We start from the raw sequence: 22,036 nt of genomic DNA, 5'->3' as shown, positions 1-22,036 counted from the left end.
ACTACGTGTTGAACGCTGAGCTGTAGTCAATGAATAGCATTCTCACATAGGTGTTCCTTTTGTCCAGGTGGGAAAGGGCAGTGTGGAGTGCAATAGAGATTGCATCATCTGTGGATCTGTTAGGGCGGTATGCAAATTGGAGTGGGTCTAGGGTTTCTGGGATAATGGTGTTGATGTGAGCCATAACCAGCCTGATCCTAAGAGGATCCTTGTGAGTAGGCTGAGGCCAATAGAGAGAGATCGGAATAACATGTGCTTCAGGAAGGTTGTTTGTTTTGGCGTTCGTGGCCATGGTTGTCAACTGTACTGCAGGAATGGGACATAAATCACAGATGATAGATGTTGTGGTTTAGAAAAGTAGGCTGATACATAGCCAATAGAGGTAGGTAGCAGCATGCACCTATAACAATTGTTTGAGGACCACCATTCTATAGAAGAAGAAGAAGAAGAAGAAGAAGCAGCATTGTATGGCACTTTATGGGATGTGAACAGAGATATTAGATCAAGGAGGAGATAGGAATCCCATTGGGCAATAAATGGAGGCACGTATAACGCCCCACCCAGCAGACTGTTGATCAATCGTGTTCACCTTGTCATGCTGCGTTGTGGTTTCTAAGTTAATCTTCATGCAATAGAGTACCACAGTATGAGTCATAATACCCATACAACCTAGCAGTCAAACAGGGAAATGGTTCCAATCGTTTTTCCACCATTCATTTTTCCCATAGGGGATTTTAGAAACACTTAAAATAAGGGCTGTGTTTTGATTACCGTGTAAATCTCTCTAGATAAGGTGACTTATCAATATATTCGCTTATCCCTCAAAATGAAATGCTAATTAGCTGCTAATGTGGCTATCATAAAGAACTACAAATGCTATGATGATATGGACAAGACTTCCGAATCGAGGCAAAAGTAAGAATATCTGGATTAACCATCTAATATTAACTAAATGTAGTAATGGAAAAATTGGCAACATTTCTTTAAATGGACAATTCTGTGAACTGTCTTGTGCAAATTTTAAATTGTCACAATACCTGTTAGCAAAGGTGTCAGCTAGAGATGACGTGCAGTAGCTTGTAGGGATTTGTGGTCTTGCATTATGTCTACTTTGATGCTAATTAGCATTTTCGAATCTGAGAGTAAATAGAACCGAATAAATTGATAAAAGTCACCTTGTCCGAGAGAGATTTACATGGTTATCAAAACGTCACGGCAGGGTAAGCCTACACAAAACACAGCCCATATTGTAAGTGTTTCTAAAAAACCCTATGGGAAATTTGAATGGTGAAAAAAAAATCTGGAACCATTTCCCTGTTTGTGGGTATTATGACACCTCCACTGTGGGGCTCTATTCCTTCTCAGGGTATGAGTCAAGAAAGTGCCTATTTTCCTCGATTACAAAGCTATACAATATTACATATAGCAAGTTAATTATCTCACATCTCTGAAAATATTTGTAATGTTGTACTTCTTGTTGACGAAATTCATGCTAATGTTGGGTTTTCGAGCTAGCGCCCAATAGACTCCCATTCCCTCCTTGAAGGAGAGGTCTCCTTGTCACATAATCATTCCCAGAATGCACCGCGTGGTCCATTGACGTCGCATGGGCAACGTACACAATGGAGTTTTCCATCTCCTCAAAAGTATCTCTGACAGGAATTAACTAAGTGTTACACCCGGAAACATAATGCTAGTTCTGGATAAGAGCGTCTGCTAAATGACGTAAATGTAAATGTAGTTGTAGTTTTATGCGTTTACTGCTGATGGAGCTAGCGGTGTTGTGGCGGGTAAGATCATGTGTTGTTTTGTAAACTCCTATTCATCAATTAATTTGAAAATAGTATTCGCCCTTTGGGAAATTCGTTTGTTGAAATGTTGTTCTGTTGAGAAGAATTTCTAGGCTAGTAGCAAAGGCAGTTTGTTAGCTACTTAGCTAGCTAGCTTAGGTTGCTAGCCGTCATACCACAACAACAGGCGCTATGAGGATGCCATTGCCACTGATTGATGCCATGGCCAACACCACTCACTCAGTAAGAGTTAACATTTGTCAACTGAAGCTAGCTGAATGCGAACGTGTTCATACATACCACCTCTAGCTAGCTAACGTAAGTACTTTACAGAAGGAGCTGGGCAGATAAGTATTGACATTTGCTTTGAGTGTTAGCTAATACTAGTAGGAGTAACGTTAGCTAATAGTAGTGCACATATGTGTACAAAACATAGTATGTGTCTCATTTCTCTCCCCAAACCAACCTGAGCTGACAACTGGACAGGTAAAATCTAATTATCTGTACTTACGATTTAGGATATTCTATTCTGCCATATGGCTTCTCCCTCATCTTGTCAGACCAGTGCTGATCGAAGGGTCCAGAGGACACAAGGATAGGGAGATATTTTAGTCTACTGATACATGCCCACCGTAAACTCTTTCCATGGTTGTTCTCAATCAATCTCACAGATGGTACTACACGATGAGTCTGGTCCGCAAACGCAAGTCCAGCTCTCTCAAAGGCGGCCCTGCCAAGTCTATTAGGACAGGGAAACTACAGTCTACTACAACACCAGCATCCTACAATGCATCATCACCACTCACAACAGAGGCCAGTGCCATCGTTACAATTTCCACGAAGGAGAGAGGCCCGGAGATCCATGGGACATCGTCGCCATGGAGACGGTCTCCCAGGTTCAAGAGTCATGGCCTGATTGGCCAGGTTCCCAGCTCAGACCTTCTTGTTGCTGAGGGTAAGTAGAGGAAAGGGAGACTGGGGCAAAGGAGAGTAGTTCTCACATTTAGCATTTAATGATACGTTTTATCTATGCCTCCTACCTAAGCAATTGATATAGGTAAATATGTGAGGCTCTTGGCTTTGCAGGATCTCCAGGTCAGGTAGAGAATGAAGAGGAGGCAGGCCATTGCAGCCCTGCACAGTGCCCCCCTCAGACAGAAGAGGAAACAGACCTGGTCATCACTATGGGTGAGGAGAACCTATATCTATTAACTGCCCGCCCTTAGCAACTAATCCTGAAACAGTACTCACATCTTGTATACAACATGAACAAGGTAAGGAACGGTGCACAAAATGACCTTGGAGCAGGACCTTATCCACAATCGATCCTGAAGTTTGCTCAGCTAACCATTTTCCTTTTATAGTATGAGTAAAGCATACTGTATGAGGGCAAGACTGATTGACTCTCTCTCCTTCTCTGTCAGATAACAAGCAGGGCGGGGGACACAAGGGCAGCAGGAAGAAGGGAGGGGTAAAGAGGAAGAAGAGAGCTGTGGACGGAGAGGTGGGGGGCGGAGAGCAGGGAGGGGCCAGTCCAGAGGTGGAGATTGACAGGGAGCTGGACCGTGAACTAGAGAACAAGTCCAGACAACACAACTTGACCACGGCCAACGTCCGCAACATCATTCATGTGAGTGCAGAGAGGGACCACTCACTACGACCCTACCACTAACTCATAGCTGCAACCATGCCGAATTTCCTTATGCAGCTAGTGTGGACTGTGGAAGCGTTGATTTCCTACAAAAACAATTTGCCTACAACCTCACATACTGACAGACAAATACAGACAGACTGATTGTAAGCCTGGTTTTAAACCTTTTTGACCTTTGACCCACAGGAAGTGATCACCAATGAGCATGTGGTGGCCATGATGAAAGCCGCAATCAATGAGACGGAGGCCGTGCCTGTCTTTGTGAGTGTCAACCATTGCATTTCCATGTCCAAATGAAGACTTGACACGTTCAAGTCTCTGTGTGCACTTTCATTTAACATCTTTCTCATCTACCTCTTAGGAACCCAAGATGACACGTTCCAAATTCAAGGAAGTGGTAGAAAAAGGAGTGGTGAGTTCACTGCCTCTAATGTGTGCGTTTTAGCACACATTTAGATGTGCCATGTTATGCTATTGAGCCTCTTGTAATTGAATCTTTGTGTAATTTCAGGTAATTCCCACTTGGAACATCTCACCCATTAAAAAGGTCAATAAAGAGAAGGTAAGGGGATACCTAGTCAGTTGCACAACTGAATCCATTTAACCCAACACAATCAGAGAGGTGCGGGGGGCTGCCTTAACCGACATCCAGGTCATCGGCGCCTGGGGAGCAGTTGTTGTCGGTTAACTGCCTTGCTCAAGGACAGAACGGCAGATCTTTCCACCCTGCCTTCTCGGGGTTTCGAACCCAGCGACCTTTCAGTTACTGGCCCAACGCTCTTAAACGCTAGGCGACCTGCCGCCACCAATGAAAAACAATCAATCGTCCTGCTAATGCTGTTAAAGTTTAGTATCAAACACTCAATACCTAACTGGAAAGTATGGCACCGTACTAGAAAAGGCTGAAGTGCTTGTCCATTTTCAGGCCCAACAGTTTGTTGACATTCAACTAGCGGAGGAAGACTCCTCTGATGAAGAGTACTGCCCCGATGAAGAGGAGGAGGACGAGACAGCGGAAGATGTAAGATTCGTAGGATTTGGCTGTGTCTTGTTGTGAGCTTGTGGCCTGAAATAAAAAATACATATATTTTTTTTTAATGCATTGTAAGGCATTCATCATGCTTACGGAGTCATTGTTGTAGTTAAATAAGCGAAACAAAGTGGTTCAGCTTTATCACCTTTTAGAATGCCATAGATACATTATGATTGTATATTTCAACACTTTAAATAGAACATGTGTTGTTTCTATATATATATATATATATATATATATATATATATATATATATATTATAACTGTATTGAACTTTGTGTGTGTTGTAGACATTTCAGGAGAGTGACATGGAGAGCACGGCCTCGTCTCCTAGAGGAATCAGAAGAGGCTTCCACAGGGGAATACACACACAGTGGGACGACGACAGGAGCGTCAGCCCCATGCAGGTGACACACTCTAAAATACAATTTTAAATGTTTTTATTTGTAACAACATTTTTCTTTTTCATGTAAAATTAATAAAATACAGAATATTGCCTTTTGTAAATAGCATAATATGCTCTTGTTATTCTATTCTTGTGAGATACATTTCAATGTATTTCCTTTCCTCTTAGGTCCAACGCAGCAGGTCCAGACACCTGGCGGTGGAGGTGGTCCCCATGGGCCCTCCCCCTCCCCCCCAACCTTCCTCCTCCCATGGCCCCCAGGGTTCTTCTACCACCAGGGCCCTTCCAGACTTCAGCTTCCTGGAGAAGCTCCATGCTGTGGAGGAGGAGCTGGCCGTCGGTCCAGTCTGCCTGGAGCCCTACCAGGTACCAGGGTGATTCCACACCATGATAGAACGAAAATATTTGCACTGTCTCAGATTGTTCTGGCAATTCTCACATATAAACTTAATTGGGAGGAATGATATTTCACATGCTTTTTTACATTTGTATCACAATTTTAGGTTATTTTTTAGACCTATACTGTACATGCCTCCTGTAAGACCCTATGATTTGTGAACTGAACATGATGCATACAAACTCTTGGTGTCATTATCCTCTTTATATTGTGCTCTAAAATATGGAGTATGTCTAGATTCAGAAATAAGAATTGTCACATTCATTTATTCAACATTTATAATTATTAATATCTCAAATACTCTAATTGATTTTGATTATTGTAAGACATATTGCTTAGAACAATATACTCTACTACATCACATTTACAGAGTGGGTTCTCTGCTAATTCTGACGGTATGATTTGATCTGGTAACCTCCTGCTTTCGCTCTCCCAACCCCGTCCACCTCTCCATATTGTCTTTCCTATGTCTGTTCCTCCCTATTCCTCTCCCTCCACCACCCTCTGTCTCCCTCCCCCTCTCACAGCCACCCATGGCGGACGGTCTGATGGCGTGTCGTACTCGCTCCAAGAGGCCCCTCCGGGACGTCCCCATGGGCCAGCTGGAGGCAGAGCTCTGCGCCCCCGACATCACGCCTGACATGTACGGGTGTGGCTCCGCCCCCGAGGACCTCGAGTGGACCCACTGGCTTCAGGGCATCATGACCTCTGACATGTACAACGATGGTGAGGGGGTGGAGCGTGTGTGTGCTGCTCAATTCCAAATCCACTCCAAGCAACTACCCTCGGCAGCCAGTGTAGATGGCACATTCTCACAAAGCTGTCAAAAACCAAAAACAATTCTCAAGTGTCATTTTTCACAAAATGTCCTCTTGAATCACTGAGATTAGGATCTGTACTTATCTATTTCATCATTTATTATAGTTTTTTATCATATGTGTTTTACCAACATTTTCACAAAATTCTCATTATCCTATAAGTCCAAAAATAATAAATTAATATTCCTAAGAATTATTATTTTTTACATTGCTCCCCTAATGAGTTAAACATAACACTGAAAATAAAATTGAACTTCTTCCCAATTTGAGCTCTTCAGCCAGTTCTGTAATGAGAAGGACAAGTGGGGTAAACGGGGTGTTTTGAAAATATAAACCTCATTCTGAAGACCTATTAGCAAATAAGTTAACTTGGGGGCGGCAGATAGCCTAGTGGTTAGAGCGTAGGGCCAGTAACCGAAAGGTTGCTGGATCGAATCCCCGAGCGGACAAGGTTAACCCACTGTTCCCTGGTAGGCTGTCATTGTAAATAAGAATGTATTCTTAGCTGAAAATAAAAGCTGAAATATTGAACAAAAGTATAAATGCAACATGATTTTACGGAGTTACAGTTCATAGAAGGAAATCAGTCAATTGAAATAAATAAATTAGGCCCTAATCTATGAATTTCACATGACTGGGCAGGGGTGAAGCCAGGTCCAGCCAATCAGAATGAGTTTTTCCCCACAAAAAGGCATTATTACAGACATACTCCTCAGCACCCCGTCTCAGATGATCCCGCAGGGGGAGAAGCCGGATGTTGTCCTGGTCTGGCATGGTTACACGTGGCCTGCGGTTGACGTTGAAGCCGGCATATGGTAGAGAAATGAACATTCAAATCTCTGGCAACAGCTCTGGTTGACATACCCGCAGTCTGCATGCCAATTGCAGTCTCCTATCAGGGATGGGCAACAGTCCTCAGGGGCCTGATTGGTGACATACTTTTGCCCCTGCTAACACTCCTGACACCAATAATTAACTTACCATGGTCTTTAGTTTAGAATGCAATTAGTTTAATCAGTTGTGTTAGCTACAGGGCTGAGAGAAAATTGACACCAATCAGACAAACGAGGACTGGAGTTTCCCATCTCTGATCTATATAATGGATAGTGCTACTACTCTCTGACTTACTCACTCTTGCACTCTGTTCCCCTTTCTCAAATGTCCTTTCTCTTACTCTTTTCAGAGGAAGGCGACGATGATGACGACCCCGAGTATAACTTCCTGGCGGAGATCGACGAACCCGACGTGGAGGATTACCGTAACGACCGAGCCGTCCGCATCCCCAGTGAGTTACCATGGGGACCCTAGGGACGGGGCTGCCTAGCAGCCAAGAGATGGAGTCAGCTCATCTAGGCTGTGACTATGTCGGGCGCTGACCCTCATCTCCCGTTCTTCGTAATTCTTTTTCAGAAAAGGAAGTGAACCAGTTGATGGAGGAGTTGTTTGAGACCGTAAGAGACTGTGTGTTATGTTGTTTCTTTAGTCTCTTTCTTTTGTTGTGTGGTTGTCTATGTGTATTTATCTTTCTCTGTGTGCTCCAGTTCCAGGATGAGCTCACTGCTCAGGAGCAAGATGAGGAAGGACACGAGGAAGAGAGGGAGGAAGAGGCACCTGCCCTGGGGAAGCCCACCTTCAGTACCCCGCCAGATATCCCGTTAGTATACCCGCACATTTATGCACGTCATATACACACTGTTCTGCTGTTTTGTTACGGTGTCATCTTCACAAGTACACTCTGCTGCAGGAGGTTTTGGGGTCAATTGAATTCCATTTCTCAAATCAAATTTTTAACTGTGTAGACTAACAGTAAAAATGCTGACTTACGGGTCATTTTATAACAATGCAGAGTTAAAAATACAACAGAAATAGTGACACGAGGAATAAATACACAGTGAATAACGAATTCATAGTCAGTTCAAAATGTAATTCTGAATATTAATGTCAACCTCTAATCTCAACCTTCAACTCGCCCACCAACCTCTATACCTTCGACTCACCCACCAACCTCTATACCTTCGACTCGCCCACCAACCTCTATACCTTCGACTCGCCCACCAACCTCTATACCTTCGACTCGCCCACCAACCTCTATACCTTCGACTCGCCCACCAACCTCTATACCTTCGACTCGCCCACCCAGTGACATTTTTTCAATCTCCAATCACAACCTTCATACCTCTGAGTGACAACTTTCAACCTCTTCTGATTTGACCGCTGTATAGCTGACCCAGTTTGACCTATGATCTCTAGATTGGGGGACCCCATGGCGGAGGTGACAGCAGGGCGCTACCGTACGGTGAAGGAGCAGCTGGCCGCCATCCGGCATCACCGGGCCCTGCTGGAGAGCCAGGGCCTGTTGGCCCCCAGGGCCCTCGTCACCAAGCCCCGTGAGCCCCCACCTCCATTCACCCCCACCCTCTCCCACTGCCAGAGACTCCAGCTCCAGCAGCAAGTCCAGCAGGTCTGTGGTCCTTGTCTTTGTGTTGGGGTTAATTCCACAAATTAAATTCTAATTAAATTCCCTGTCCCTGTAAATTTATTTAATTCAATTCAAATTCCAGGTCAGTCTTTGAATTCAGAGATTATTCAATTCCTCTCAATTCCAATGTTAGGAAAATTCCAAGAATTCTATTCCCAATTAAATATTATGCCAAACAATTCCACAAATACGAATTAAATTCCCTCAGGCTTTCGGGCTGATCATGTCACTGTTTAGACAGCCTAGCTATACTTGGAAATATAGGAATACATGTTGAAATAATTAAAAACAAATACTGCAGTCAATTGTTTTATACTAAGTGCATTAATTCCATTAACTGGGACATTTACAAATATTTAAATTCTAATTTCCAATTGAATTCAATGCAAATTCTCCACTTCATGAGTGAATTGAATTGCAATTTCTAATTAAATTGGAATTGACCTGAACCCTGCGTTGTTACAGTTGAAATCGGAAGTTTACATACACTTAGGTTGGAGTCATTAAAACTCGTTTTTCAACCACTCCACAAATTTCTTGTTAACAAACTTTAGTTTTGGCAAGTCGGTTAGGACATCTACTTTGTGCATGACACGTGTAATTTTTCCAACAATTGTTTACAGACAGATTATTTCACTTATAATTCACTGTATCACAATTCCAGTGGGTCAGAAGTTTACATACACTAAATTGACTGTGCCTTTTAAACAGCTTGGAAAATTCCAGAAAATGATGTCTTGGCTTTAGAAGATTCTGATAGGCTAATTGACATCATTTGAGTCAATTGGAGGTGTACCTGTGGATGTATTTCAAGGCCTACCTTCAAACTCAGTGCCTCTTTGCTTGACAACATGGGAAAATCAAAAGAAATCAGCCAAGACCTCAGAAAAAAAATTGTAGACCTCCACAAGTCTGGTTCATCCTTGGAATCAATTTCCAAATGCCTGAGGGTACCACGTTCGTCTGTACAAACAATAGTATGCAAGTATAAACACCATGGGACCACGCAGCCATCACACCGCTCAGGAAGGAGATGCGTTCTATGTCCTAGAGATGGACGTACTTTGGTGCGAAAAGTGCAAATCAATCCCAGAACAACAGCAAAGGACCTTGTGAAGATGCTGGAGGAAACAGGTACAAAAGTATCTATATCCACAGTAAAATGAGTCCTATATCGACATAACCTGAAAGGCCGCACAGGAAGGAAGAAGCCATTGCTCCAAAATTGCCATTAAAAAAAGCCAGACTATGGTTTGCAACTGCACATGGGGACAAAGATTGTACTTTTTGGAAAAATGTCCTCTGATCTGATTAAACAAAAATAGAACTGTTTGGCCATAATGACCATCGTTATGTTTGGAGGAAAAGGGGGGAGGCTTGCAAGCAGAAGAACACCATCCCAACCGTGAAGCATGGGGGTGGCAGCATCATGTTGTGGGGGTGCTTTGCCGCAGGAGAGACTGGTGCACTTCATAAAATAGATGGCTTCATGAGGAAGGAAAATTATGTGGATATATTGAAGCAAAATCTCAAGACATCAGTCAGGAAGTTAAAGCTTGGTTGAAAATGGCTCTTCCAAATGGACAATGACCCCAGGCATACTTCCAAAGTTGTGGTAAAATGGCTTAAGGACAACAAAGTCAAGGTATTGGAGTGGCCATTACAAAGCCTCGATCTCAATCCTATAGAAAATTTGTGGGCAGAACTGAAAAAGTGTGTGCGAGCAAGGAGGCCTAGAAACCTAACTCAGTTACACCAGCTCTACATTTACATTTTAGTCATTTAACAGACACTCTTATCCAGAGCGACTTACAGTAGAGTGCATACATTTTATTACATTTTTAAATACTGGCCCCCCCATGTGAATCGAACCCACAAACCTGGCGTTGCAAGCGCCATGCTCTACCAACTGAGCTACAGGGGAATATATAATAGCTCTGTCAGGAGGAATGTGCCAAAATTCACCCAACTTATTGTGGGAAGCTTGTGGAAGGCTACCTGAAACGTTTGACCCAAGTTAAACCATTTAAAGGCAATGCTACCAAGTACTAACTGAGTGTATGTAAACTTGTGACCCACTGGGAATGTGATGAAAGAAATAAAAGCTGAAATAAATCATTCTCTCTACTATTATTCTGACATTTCACATTCTTAAAATAAAGTGGTGATCCTAACTGACCTAAGACGGGGGATTTTTACTAGGATTAACTGTCAGGAATTGGGAAAACTGAGTTTAAATGTATTTGGCTAAGGTGTATGTAAACTTCTGACTTGAACTGTATATTTGGTATTGATCTTTTATTTCATTGAGATAAACCTGTTAAAACAACAACAAAAATATCTAAATCAACCTAGGTCGTAAAATCCTGGTCAATCCTGGGTTCACAATGAAGATGACCTTTGTTTGTTTCTTGGTCAGTAATGACTGTATTTTCCTCTGTCTGCAGCACGTCCAGCTCTTAACCCAGGTCCAAATGTTGACCAGCCCGGTGGCTACACTGCAGAGCGAAGCTGCCACCACCAAGCAGTTCCTGGTCAGAGAGAAACATACTGACAAACACACTAAAAACATACTCTCATTCTCTCTCTGATACTCCCACCATATCTCCCTCCCTTTTCATCTCTCTCTCTCTCTCAAAATATATATAGTTAATGTGCTCCTTCCCTACCTCTTCCTCAGATGGAGTTACAGATGTTTGCCCAGCGTGGGGAGTTGACCCGGGGCCAAGTGGAGCCAGGCTTCACCAGTGTGTTCAAAGCCTGTAACCTACAGGGGGCACTGTCACTACTAGAGGAGCTCTCACTGTCCCCAATCCCTTACCAAGAAGCCCCTAACGAGCCACGAACAAGCAGGAGAGGTAAGCGTGCGCGAGAGCTATGACGATAGTCAAATTGATGAGGTAAAGACAACTTCTGATAAACATATACTCCGTTTCATTACAACATACCCGTCTCAATTGAAAATATTTGGACTCACTTAGGATGTTGGGCCTAATTCATGTTTGTTTAATCTTTCTCACACTAACTGGTTCGTTGTGTGTTACCAGTCCGGAAGCATCCGTCGATGCCCCCCCAGCTGGCATGGCTGTTTGCCACGCGGCCGGTTTTCCTGTACCCCGAGCTACTGCCCCACGTCAGCCTGGACCCAGCCCTGCACTCTGCCCGCTCCGTCAGCATGTTCACCGCAGGAGAGGACTGGTAAGAATAACCTATTAAATATCATGACTATACGTTATACCCTCCTAGAATGCCCATATTACACTGTATATGCTCTGTTAAATGCACACCGTCCTAAACCAATTTGTTTCCGTAGTACGTAAACTTGGAATCTAAATTAATTTGATTTCTGTATGCTTTTTGTGTCAACAACTCACTGAGAAATAAACTAAGTCCTTAGGCTGAGTTTTTTTGCTCTTCGCCATTTTGTTTTTCCAGCCTGATCGTCCTGGGCCTGAGGAACCTGGGGGAGACCCTCCAGCCCAAGGAGCTGCTGTGTCACTACCTGCTCCGCGCCAAGAAGGTGTCTCAGCTCCGTGACCACATTTTGGAGAAGTGTAAACCCACCCATGCCAACAACGTCATCAAGGTAGAACCTGGATCTACAAATTCTATACAGTATTACTAAAGTAAGTGTTAGTGGGACTATTTATCGTTTGGGATAGTGCACATACATTTTTCTAAATGACTTGTTTCTAGTTAGTTAGTTTGCTAGTTTCTTTAATTAACTTGGACCTGTTTTATAGGCCAGGAGAGATTATAATCTACACTCTAGATTTCTTCACGTAGACATAGTGGCAAGAAAAAGTATGCAAATCTTTTGGAATTACTTGGATTTCTGCATAAATTGGTCATAAAATGTAATCTGATCTTCAGCTAGGTCACAACAATAGACAAACACAGTCTGCTTAAACTTATAACACACGAACAATTATACTTTTTCATGTCTTTGTTGAACACACCATGTAAAAATTCACAGTGCAGGGTGGAAAAAGTATGTGAACCCTTGGATTTAATAGTTAAATAAAAATAACTGGTTGGCCCTCCTTTGACAGCAATAACCTGAACCAAATGTTTTTTGTAGTTGCGGATCAGACCTGCACAATGGTCAGGAGGAATTTTGGACCATTCCTCTTTACAAAACTGTTTTAGTTCAGCAATATTCTTTGGATGTCTGGTGTGAACTGCTCTCTCGAGGTCATGCCACAGCATCTCAACCGGGTTGAGGTCAGGACTCTGACTGGGCCACTCCAGAAGGCGTATTTTCTTCTGTTGAAGCCATTCTGTTGTTGATTTACTTCTGTGTTTTGCGGCGTTGTCCTGTTGCATCACCCAACTTCTGTTGAGCTTCAATTGGCGGACAGATAGCCTTACATTCTCCTGCAAAATGTCTTGATAAACTTGGGAATTCATTTTTCCGTCAATGATAGCAAGCTGTCCAAGCCCTGAGGCAGCAAAGCAGCCCCAACCCCTGATTCTCCCTCCACCATACTTTACAGTTGGGATGAGGTTTTTATGTTGGTGTGCTGTGCCTTTTTTTCTCCACACATAGTGTTGTATGTTCCTTCCAAACAACTCAACTGTAGTTTCATCTGTCCACAGAATATTTTGACGGTAGCGCTGTGGAACATCCAGGTGCTCTTTTGCGAACTTCAGACGTGTAGCAATGTTTTTTTTGGACAGCAGTGGCTTCTTCCGGGGTGTCCTCCAATGAACACCATTCTTGTTTAGTGTTTTACGTATTGTGGACTCGTCAGCAGAGATGCTAGCATGTTCCAGAGATTTCTGTAAGTCTTTAGCTCACACTCTAGGATTCTTCTTAACCTCATTGAGCGTTCTGTGCTGTGCTCTTGCGGTCATCTTTGCAGGACAGCCACTCCTAGGGAGAGTAGCAACAGTTCTGAACTTTCTCCATTTGTAGACAATTTGTCTTACCATGGACTGATGAACATCAAGGCTTTTAGAGATCATTTTGTAACCCTTTCCAGCTTTATGCAAGTCAACAATTCTTAGTCTTCTGAGATACCTTTTGTTCGAGGCATGGTTCACATCAGGCAATGCTTCTTGTGAATAGCAAACTCAAATGTTTAGTGTGTTTATAGGGCAGGGCAGCTCTAACCAACATCTCCAATCTCATCTCATTGACTGGACCACAGGTTAGTTGACTCCTGACTCCAATTAGCTTTAGGAGAAGTCATTAGCCTAGGGGTTCACATACTTTTCCCAACCTACACTGTGAATGTTTAAATGATGTATTCAATAGAGACAAGAAAAATACAATAATTTGTGTATTGGTAGTTTAAGCACACTGTGTTTTGTCTATTGTTGTGACTTAAAATTTGATGACCAATTTATGCAGAAATCCAGGTAATTCCAAAGGGTTCACATACTTTCTCTTGCCACTGTATCCACATACATTAACTAATACTCAACTAAATGTTAGCGATGACCATAAACAATAAGAACGAATGGGCCTCAAAAAGTGCCTCTCCCTACGTCTTTTTCAGGCCTACCGGCTCCAGAAGGTGGTCCAGCCCATGCCAGTAGCCTGTGAACGAGTGAACCCGGGTGACCTGCGCCCCTCAGTGGAGAGAGACGAGAGAGCCATGCCCGGATGGCTGGGGGTACCAACCAACACTTAGAATACTACTGCCTGATCCCAATCACAAATCAACAACTAGGATAGTTAGAAACTATATTGTTGGCTACTTAGCATTCCAATTTTCCTAGGGGAGCTTCCACCGTATTGCAAACACTTATTGTCTTCTAACAATAAAGGTTGTTTCAGACTGAAAGTTTGTTTGTATCAGTTAAGATAAGTCAACTTTGTTTGGATATTTGGATAACTAAATAGTTAATATTGATTTAAATACTTGTTCAATTGCTACAGAGAAGTTTGCCTTATATCTACGAGGCAATCGAAGATCTCAACAGCTCGCCAGATGCGGAAACCATGTCGGCCTGTCAATCAAAGAAAGCCCCACTCAACACGCTTCTCTTCAGTTCTTCCAGAACCTTGGACTACAGCTTCCCACCCGCGACTCGCTACCCGCCCCAACTCCCCGACAGCCTTTCATTCCAGCGCTGCGGCTTCAGGCGCTGTCACCCTCCACCAGACTGTGACCTCTCGCTGTCCCTTGCTGTATCGCACAGTGCCACCCACAGTCTGAAAAGTGGAACTACACGCTCAGAAAATAATTTGCAGACGGGTGCTGTGATTCAGCAGGGCATGACCCACCACGAACTGCAACCCATCCACCCTGCAACATCCAAACCTCCTTCTCTTCAGCATCCCACCAAGCCTCATCTGAAACATCCCCTCAGGCCTCAACCCAAACCTTCCCAGAAGCCCCTGCAAGTCATTCTCAATTTGCCTGCCCCAGTGGCTGCAGCTGTCCTTTGTCCCGCTCATTCCGCCAGGGTATTGGCCTCCCGATTGTCCCATTCCGCTCCATTGGCCAAAGACCTGGTTGCTGGGAAGTTCAGCACGCTCGCCAACCTCCGCAGGCTGCCCAGGCTGCTGCCAGCTCCTCCACCCAACAACAAGAACCCTCCACAAACAAACCTGAATACCGTGACACCTAACAGTGGAGCAAACCTCCTTTGGTTTTCTCATATGAATAGTAGAACAGCCTCCTCTAGTACCGAAACCCAAACCTCTGTCTCTACTACGATTCCTATCGAACAATTCAAGGACAAATCCTCCAGGACCAGCCGGCGGGTGACGAAGGAACTCAAAAGCAGCCTGAAGAGTGAGGGTCAGCCCCAGCCTTCAGCCTCCCCGGAACCCCCTGCCCTGGACCAGGCTCTGACCCCAGACGACTGTGTCACAGTTGTAATGGAGGAAGAGGGGGGAGATGAAGAGAAAGAGGACTGTGGCAGGGAAGAGGAGGATGGGGATGATTTTGGAATGACCCTCCTGGCCCTGTCTGAGTCCTCGGCCGGTCCCCCGAGGAGCGTTGACTGCATTGACTCCATGGAGGTGCAGGCGATAACGCTGACCCTATCACCCAGGCCGTCGGGCATGGGGGACGGAGGGAGAGAGGGTGACGAGGGGAGGGGAGACAGACATCGGGAGGTAGAGGAAGCGGTGTCACCAGCCTCCGAGGTGTCCACATTGTCTGTGCCAGAGCTGCAAGTGAGTGAGATCATGCGACACGTTGATATTACAACATATTAATAAATTGTATTTACCAAGTTCTGTACACGTATATCACACGCCTCATAGTTTTGGTTTGTGTGTTATCTTTCCTTGTAGGAGACGATGGAGAAACTGTCACGGCTGGCGTCAGGGGGGAGGTCAGAGGACTCGGAAGAAGGCGAACGATCAGGCACACCCTCAGGTTAGCGTCCCGCCAATCTTTAAAAACCACAACATGTAGGGGGACACGCACCGTTTTTCCACTAGGATTATTTACAGCAGCGGTTGCAAAGTTAGCAGGAGGGGGGGGGTTCCTGCGCAGGGCAGCGCATGCGGTCTTCCTGGGGCATATCTATATGTCTCCATTATAAATAAAACTTGTTTTTATTTTTTGCAGTGTAGGCCACAATTTGCAGTAGCAGCCGCTGCTAAATGTGTATGGGGGGAACACTTCACATAGAATTGAATAGGTTTATGAAATATACTGCTCAAAAAAATTAAGGGAACACTTAATCAACACATCCTAGATCTGAATGAAAGAAAAAATCTTATTAAATACTTTTTTCTTTACATAGTTGAATGTGCTGACAACAAAATCACACAAAAACAATCAATGGAAATCCAATTTATCAACCCATGGAGGTCTGGATTTGGAGTCACACTCAAAATTAAAGTGGAAAACCACACTACAGGCTGATCCAACTTTGATGTAATGTCCTTAAAACAAGTCAAAATGAGGCTCAGTAGTGTGTGTGGCCTCCATGTGCCTGTATGACCTCCCTACAACGCCTGGGCATGCTCCTGATGAGGTGGCGGATGGTCTCCTGAGGGATCTCCTCCCAGACCTGGACTAAAGCATCCGCCAACTCCTGGACAGTCTGTGGTGCAACGTGGCGTTGGTGGATGGAGCGAGACATGATGTCCCAGATGTGCTCAATTGGATTCAGGTCTGGGGAACGGGCGGGCCAGTCCATAGCATCAATGCCTTCCTCTCGCAGGAAGTGCTGACACACTCCAGCCACATGAGGTCTAGCATTGTCTTGCATTAGGAGGAACCCAGGGCCAACCGCACCAGCATATGGTCTCACAAGGGGTCTGAGGATCTCATCTCGGTACCTAATGGCAGTCAGGCTACCTCTGGCGAGCACATGGAGGGCTGTGCGGCCCCCCAAAGAAATGCCACCCCACACCATGACTGACACACCGCCAAACCGGTCATGCTGGAGGATGTTGCAGGCAGCAGAACGTTCTCCACGGTGTCTCCAGACTCTGTCACGTCTGTCACATGTGCTCAGTGTGAACCTGCTTTCATCTGTGAAGAGCACAGGGCGCCAGTGGCGAATTTGCCAATCCTGGTGTTCTCTGGCAAATGCCAAACGTCCTGCACGGTGTTGGGCTGTAAGCACAACCCCTACCTGTGGACGTCGGGCCCTCATACCACCCTCATGGAGTCTGTTTCTGACCGTTTGAGCAGACACATGCACATTTGTGGCCTGCTGGAGGTCATTTTGCAGGGCTATGGCAGTGCTCCTCCTGCTCCTCCTTGCACAAAGGCAGAGGTAGCAGTCCTGCTGCTGGGTTGTTGCCCTCCTACGGCCTCCTCCATGTCTCCTGATGTACTGGCCTGTCTCCTGGTAGCGCATCCATGCTCTGGACACTACGCTGACAGACACAGTAAACCTTCTTGCCACAGCTTGCATTGATGTGCCATCCTGGATGAGCTGCACTACCTGAGCCACTTGTGTGGGTTGTAGACTCCGTCTCATGCTACCACTAAAGTGAAAGCACCGCCAGCATTCAAAAGTGACCAAATCATCAGCCAGGAAGCATAAGAACTGAGAAGTGGTCTGTGGTCCCCACCTGCAGAACCACTCCTTTATTGGGGGTGTCGTGCTAATTGCCTATAATTTCCACCTGTGGTCTATTCCATTTGCACAACGGCATGTGAAATTTATTGTCAATCAGTGTTGCTTCCTAAGTGGACAGTTTGATTTCACAGAAGTGTGATTGACTTGGAGTTACATTGTGTTGTTTAAGTGTTCCCTTTATTTTTTTGAGCAGTGTATATCAATGCGATCAGATTTCTACAAAGTCCTAGGGGTCTGTTTGGAATTAGGGAGTCCTCTTGCTGTTCTCCCATCTAACCACACCTGCTGGATTTGATTTGTCCTTCCCAGGCTGCTGTAGTAGCACCCCCAACCCTCCCAGCTCAAAGCACGAGCAGCATCACACTGGAGAAGTTGCCAGCGAGGGCATGTCCAAAAGCCCACCAATCCTCTACGGCGATGACGACGTACTCGACAGCGACCCCCTGAGGGAGAAGAAGGAAATAGCCTTCGCTCAGAATTATCTCAACAGGGTAAATAATAATTAATTTTATTTATAAAGCTAATTTCTCGCACCCAAAGCGCTTAAAAGGCTGCAAAGGCTTTTTCTGTCTGATTAACACCCCTAGCATTGAGCAAAGTTGGCCAAAATAATAATTTGAAATAGACTGGGGTGGCATTCAAGTCGATACTACATCGGAATAAGGCAGCTTGCGATTGCATGCAGTGTATCACATGCAATACGTTGTTGCACTGTTTACAGTTATAACCACCCTCTCATCAACACCATTTAGATTTCTGCCTAAATAGACATACCCAAACGTGATTATTTTTCACGAGACGGCCATTAACAACTGTTGCGTAGTTTCAGAAAGGTCTGGAACTCACCTTTCTGGTAAAAATAGTTATGAATTGCTGAGGTGTACTCACTTTGAGGACGCAAGTACATAGTACTAATATCAGATTTTTCATAATGATTTCTAAATATAGAAACAATCAAATTATAAACGACTTACTATAAGATTTCACCTTTAGAACAGTAAAATAAATGTGATCACACTTAGTGACAGTACAATATTGGCACAAGTTCATATAACTGACGAGAGACCTTTCTCCTAAACGTCCACTGAGCGGCGCAGACGCCATTCAAATGTGTGCAGGTTTGTTACAACTGCGGCTTTAAGCAGGAATTGATTTCGGCCATCTGTGACCAAGAGAAAGTGGTCTTGTTTAAATTCTATGAAATGTAGTCTTTTCCGGTTGAGAGCTGTCCATCTGACTGAGAATATCACAGTGAGATGAAACCTCAACTGTTGTATTCGCTAGACTGTCCCCTTTCGTATACCGTCTCCCAGGCTGGGCTCAGTCACTCAGAGGAAGAGCAAATCGATTATTTGTCTGGATAGGCCAGAAAATCACTCCTTATGCAAATGTGGGGTCTAAAACCTGACACTTCAAGTCAGCGCCGCTGAGAGAGTGGTAGCACAGAGCAGACAGATGGGGGTTTCTGGCACTAGAAGGAACAGGACCTTACGACAGTCACAGAGCGCTTTGTACACCAGAATGTCAGTCGGAACCAGTCCAGAACCGCCCAAAATCCCCTATATAGGGGATATAACAGCTAAGAGCTTAAGAAATCCTTAATCCTACTGCAAATATAACTCTCTTGCTCTTTATGACCAGGTGTGCCATGCCCTGCAGGAGGTGCCGGGGCGTGTGGAGGACTTTCTGGAGGTACTCTATGAGTTTGAGCAGGACGGAGATGAGTACACCTCTGTGGAACTCTTCACCAGGCTAAAGCCTGTTCTGAATGAGTGGCCGGAGCTGCTCCGAGACTTTGCTGCCTTCCTCCATCTCGAACAAGCCCAGGAGTGTGGACTGGTATGTGCTGGCTTGGCCTTCTATTCACTTTGTAAATACACACTTTGAAACTTGTCGTGTGTGTGTGTGTGATTTCATCAAAACTAAAGCCCACTGGTCTGTTATTTGTGTGTGACAGCCAGTGGTCAGTGTTAATGTTCCTCCTCCACCTGCCGTAGCTCGCAGAACAGCAGGCATTTGAGCGGAGCCGGCGCTTCCTGCGACAGCTGGAGCTGAGCTTCGGGGAAACCTCCTCGCGCTACTACAAGATAGTGAGCGTCCTTCAAGGAGGCCCTACTCTCAGCCCTGCTGGCATCAAGGAGGTGTGCTTGGGAGTGCTACATTGATTTCACATGAGCAGAATGTTCTACTTTTTAACTTGGAAAACGGCAATATAGCGTAATATCAAAGCTAGCGAAGCAGATGGGAGTGAAATATCATAGTGGAGGAGGGTCCATTTATTCATCAGATTCGAGAGGTAGTTTATTAGGACATTAGATGTCTCTTTATCTTTCAGATGAAAGCTCAGATGGCCACCCTTCTCCAAGGTCACACCCACCTGCAGGGGGAATTCTGGGGGTTTTTCAACGAGCTCCACATACGGCCCTCGCTACAGTGTCAGACTGAGAACAGAGGCTGTGGTGCTGTGACCAACACAAACTCCACTTCCCAGAGGTCATCAGCAGCAAATGCCAAGAGATGCCAAGGTCCTAAAACCCCAAAAGCCAATCGAGTAAGGGAGGATGAAGCGGATGAGGAGAAAGAAGGGGATCGCTCTAACCGCCCAGTCTGTGCCAAAAACATCTCACTTACACCCAGTGGAGAGAAAGTCATCCTCTGGACCAGGTTAGATCCATTGTCCTCCTGTTGTATACTCATTTAAGGAGTGGGATGCAAAGTGTATTCTACCATTCTGGTGTATTGTCAAATAGATGCTTCGCAATTGAAATAATTGTATTCAATCTTGTTTCATTATTGTTATTATTTAACAGGGAGGCGGACCGTGCCATCTTGACCGCCTGCCAACAGAAGGGAGCTAATAAAAGCACCTTTCAGACCGTCTCCACCCAACTTGACAACAAGACAGCCAATGAGGTGAGAGAGAACCACACCCACTTCTACACCTTACCACTTCCCATAGCCCCACTATGGGGCTGAAAGAACAGGATAGCAATGTGAAGGAAACTGCTAGTTTGGGTAGAACCATAACCATGTTACTTCCTATTTAGATGTGTGAAGGGCCAGCAGCTAGACCAATGGATACTAAAATGGAATTGGGTCTGTGTTTGATTTAAGATGTTTCCTTTGAGGAGGTGGCCATTTTACCCTTTTATCCCTTTACTGTAACTTCCCTAAACATGTCTCCTCTAGGTTTGCGCCCGTTTCCAGGACCTCATGCGCCTGTTCCGTTTCTCCACGCAACGGGTCTGCTCCGATGAGGACGCTAGTGACACAGAGCAGCCAACCAGCAGCAGGGAGCCAGAACTGGACTGAACCGGACCCAACACCAGGGCTGCGATCAGCGGGGAAAACGTGGAACATTCAAATGGACATATACTGAGCGTGGCCCAGGGGAAGAGTACTGTTATAACAGTCAGCTGGACTGACCTGAGAGCAGTCCAAGCTACAGAAAAGGAGGAGCACTTGATTTAACAATCTCTGAATACTTGGCTGGGACTGTATAAGAATCTCTGACTCAACATTATAGGGGACTGCAAAGACATGTCTCCCTTTGATGGCGCTATATGGGTCCACTAATGAGAGGATTTTTTACTATTATGTGCCATGTGCAGGCCACATGAGGTTCCTGGTGCAATGAACCATGTAGGTGGGAGGAGGTGCAGCAACTGTGAAGTACAATTGTCTTGATTGTATAAAAGAGATGGATTGCAGAATGTGTAAAATTGGTCGTGGCTCCGCATAATATTTAGTTTGCTGTTCAGGGGATTTCAATGAAAACGGACATATATACAGTAGCACAATCATGTTGAAATGATCAGCTGAAATATATATGAAATATGTTGTTAAAGGGGAAAACGGGTAATTGATTTCCAACAACCAGGTCAGGCCCCATGCCTAAGCGACATAGTCGGTCGCCTTGGGATCTCAACTTACTGTTACTCACAACTTACTGTTGAGTTGGAATAGTAGAATACACAAGGTGCAATTTCGAAATTTGCTTGTGCACCAGCAGTTTTTCTCATCAGTTACTGACAGTCACTAAATTAGCTATGTCAGCTAACCATTTTTAGATTGGTAAATTAGTCTTGCCTAGGGCCCCAAATGGCTAGGGCAGCCCTGTTTCCAATTGTACAGTTTGCCATTGTGTTTTGTAATGAATCTACTGGTCTTGAGTGGGTGGGCAATTGTGTATATTTGAATTAAATGTACACATTTGTTTTACAGAATAAAACAGTGGTGCCTTCCAGTTTATTCTTGTGTTAAAATAAAACATGAATGGGATTCTTACTTATAGTATTTGATGTCTGTTAATTGATGGCGTATATATTTGGGACAGGTGTTCTGTACTTGTACTGTATGAAGCCTGTCATTTGGTCATGTGTGATGATATGGACCTTGGTTGCACTATGATTGACATCAAAGTGGACCGATGTACTACTTACATCGCATCAATGTA

General features: G+C 44.6%; 1 protein-coding gene across 1 annotated transcript; it reads left to right on the top strand.

Moving 5' to 3' along the window:
* Window positions 1–1,464: 1,464 nt before the first annotated feature.
* Window positions 1,465–21,867, top strand: LOC106588326 (GON-4-like protein). Its single transcript, XM_082970041.1, has 28 exons — window positions 1,465–1,790; window positions 2,462–2,745; window positions 2,877–2,978; window positions 3,215–3,420; window positions 3,628–3,702; window positions 3,803–3,853; window positions 3,953–4,003; window positions 4,367–4,462; window positions 4,765–4,881; window positions 5,049–5,246; window positions 5,805–6,003; window positions 7,279–7,380; window positions 7,506–7,546; window positions 7,637–7,749; window positions 8,346–8,556; window positions 11,022–11,108; window positions 11,255–11,432; window positions 11,622–11,772; window positions 12,010–12,160; window positions 14,079–14,195; window positions 14,462–15,709; window positions 15,830–15,914; window positions 17,890–18,071; window positions 19,222–19,419; window positions 19,578–19,721; window positions 19,916–20,244; window positions 20,391–20,493; window positions 20,770–21,867. The coding sequence occupies exons 2-28, from the start codon at window positions 2,475–2,477 to the stop codon at window positions 20,890–20,892; spliced, it is 4,929 nt and encodes a 1,642-aa protein (XP_082826167.1). The 5' UTR covers window positions 1,465–1,790; window positions 2,462–2,474; the 3' UTR covers window positions 20,893–21,867.
* Window positions 21,868–22,036: the final 169 nt, after the last annotated feature.

This window comes from Salmo salar, chromosome 27 (assembly GCF_965601325.2).
Source record: "Salmo salar chromosome 27, fSalSal1, whole genome shotgun sequence".
Classification (NCBI taxonomy): domain Eukaryota; kingdom Metazoa; phylum Chordata; class Actinopteri; order Salmoniformes; family Salmonidae; genus Salmo; species Salmo salar.
This window is presented reverse-complemented; position numbering and strand designations above follow the sequence as displayed.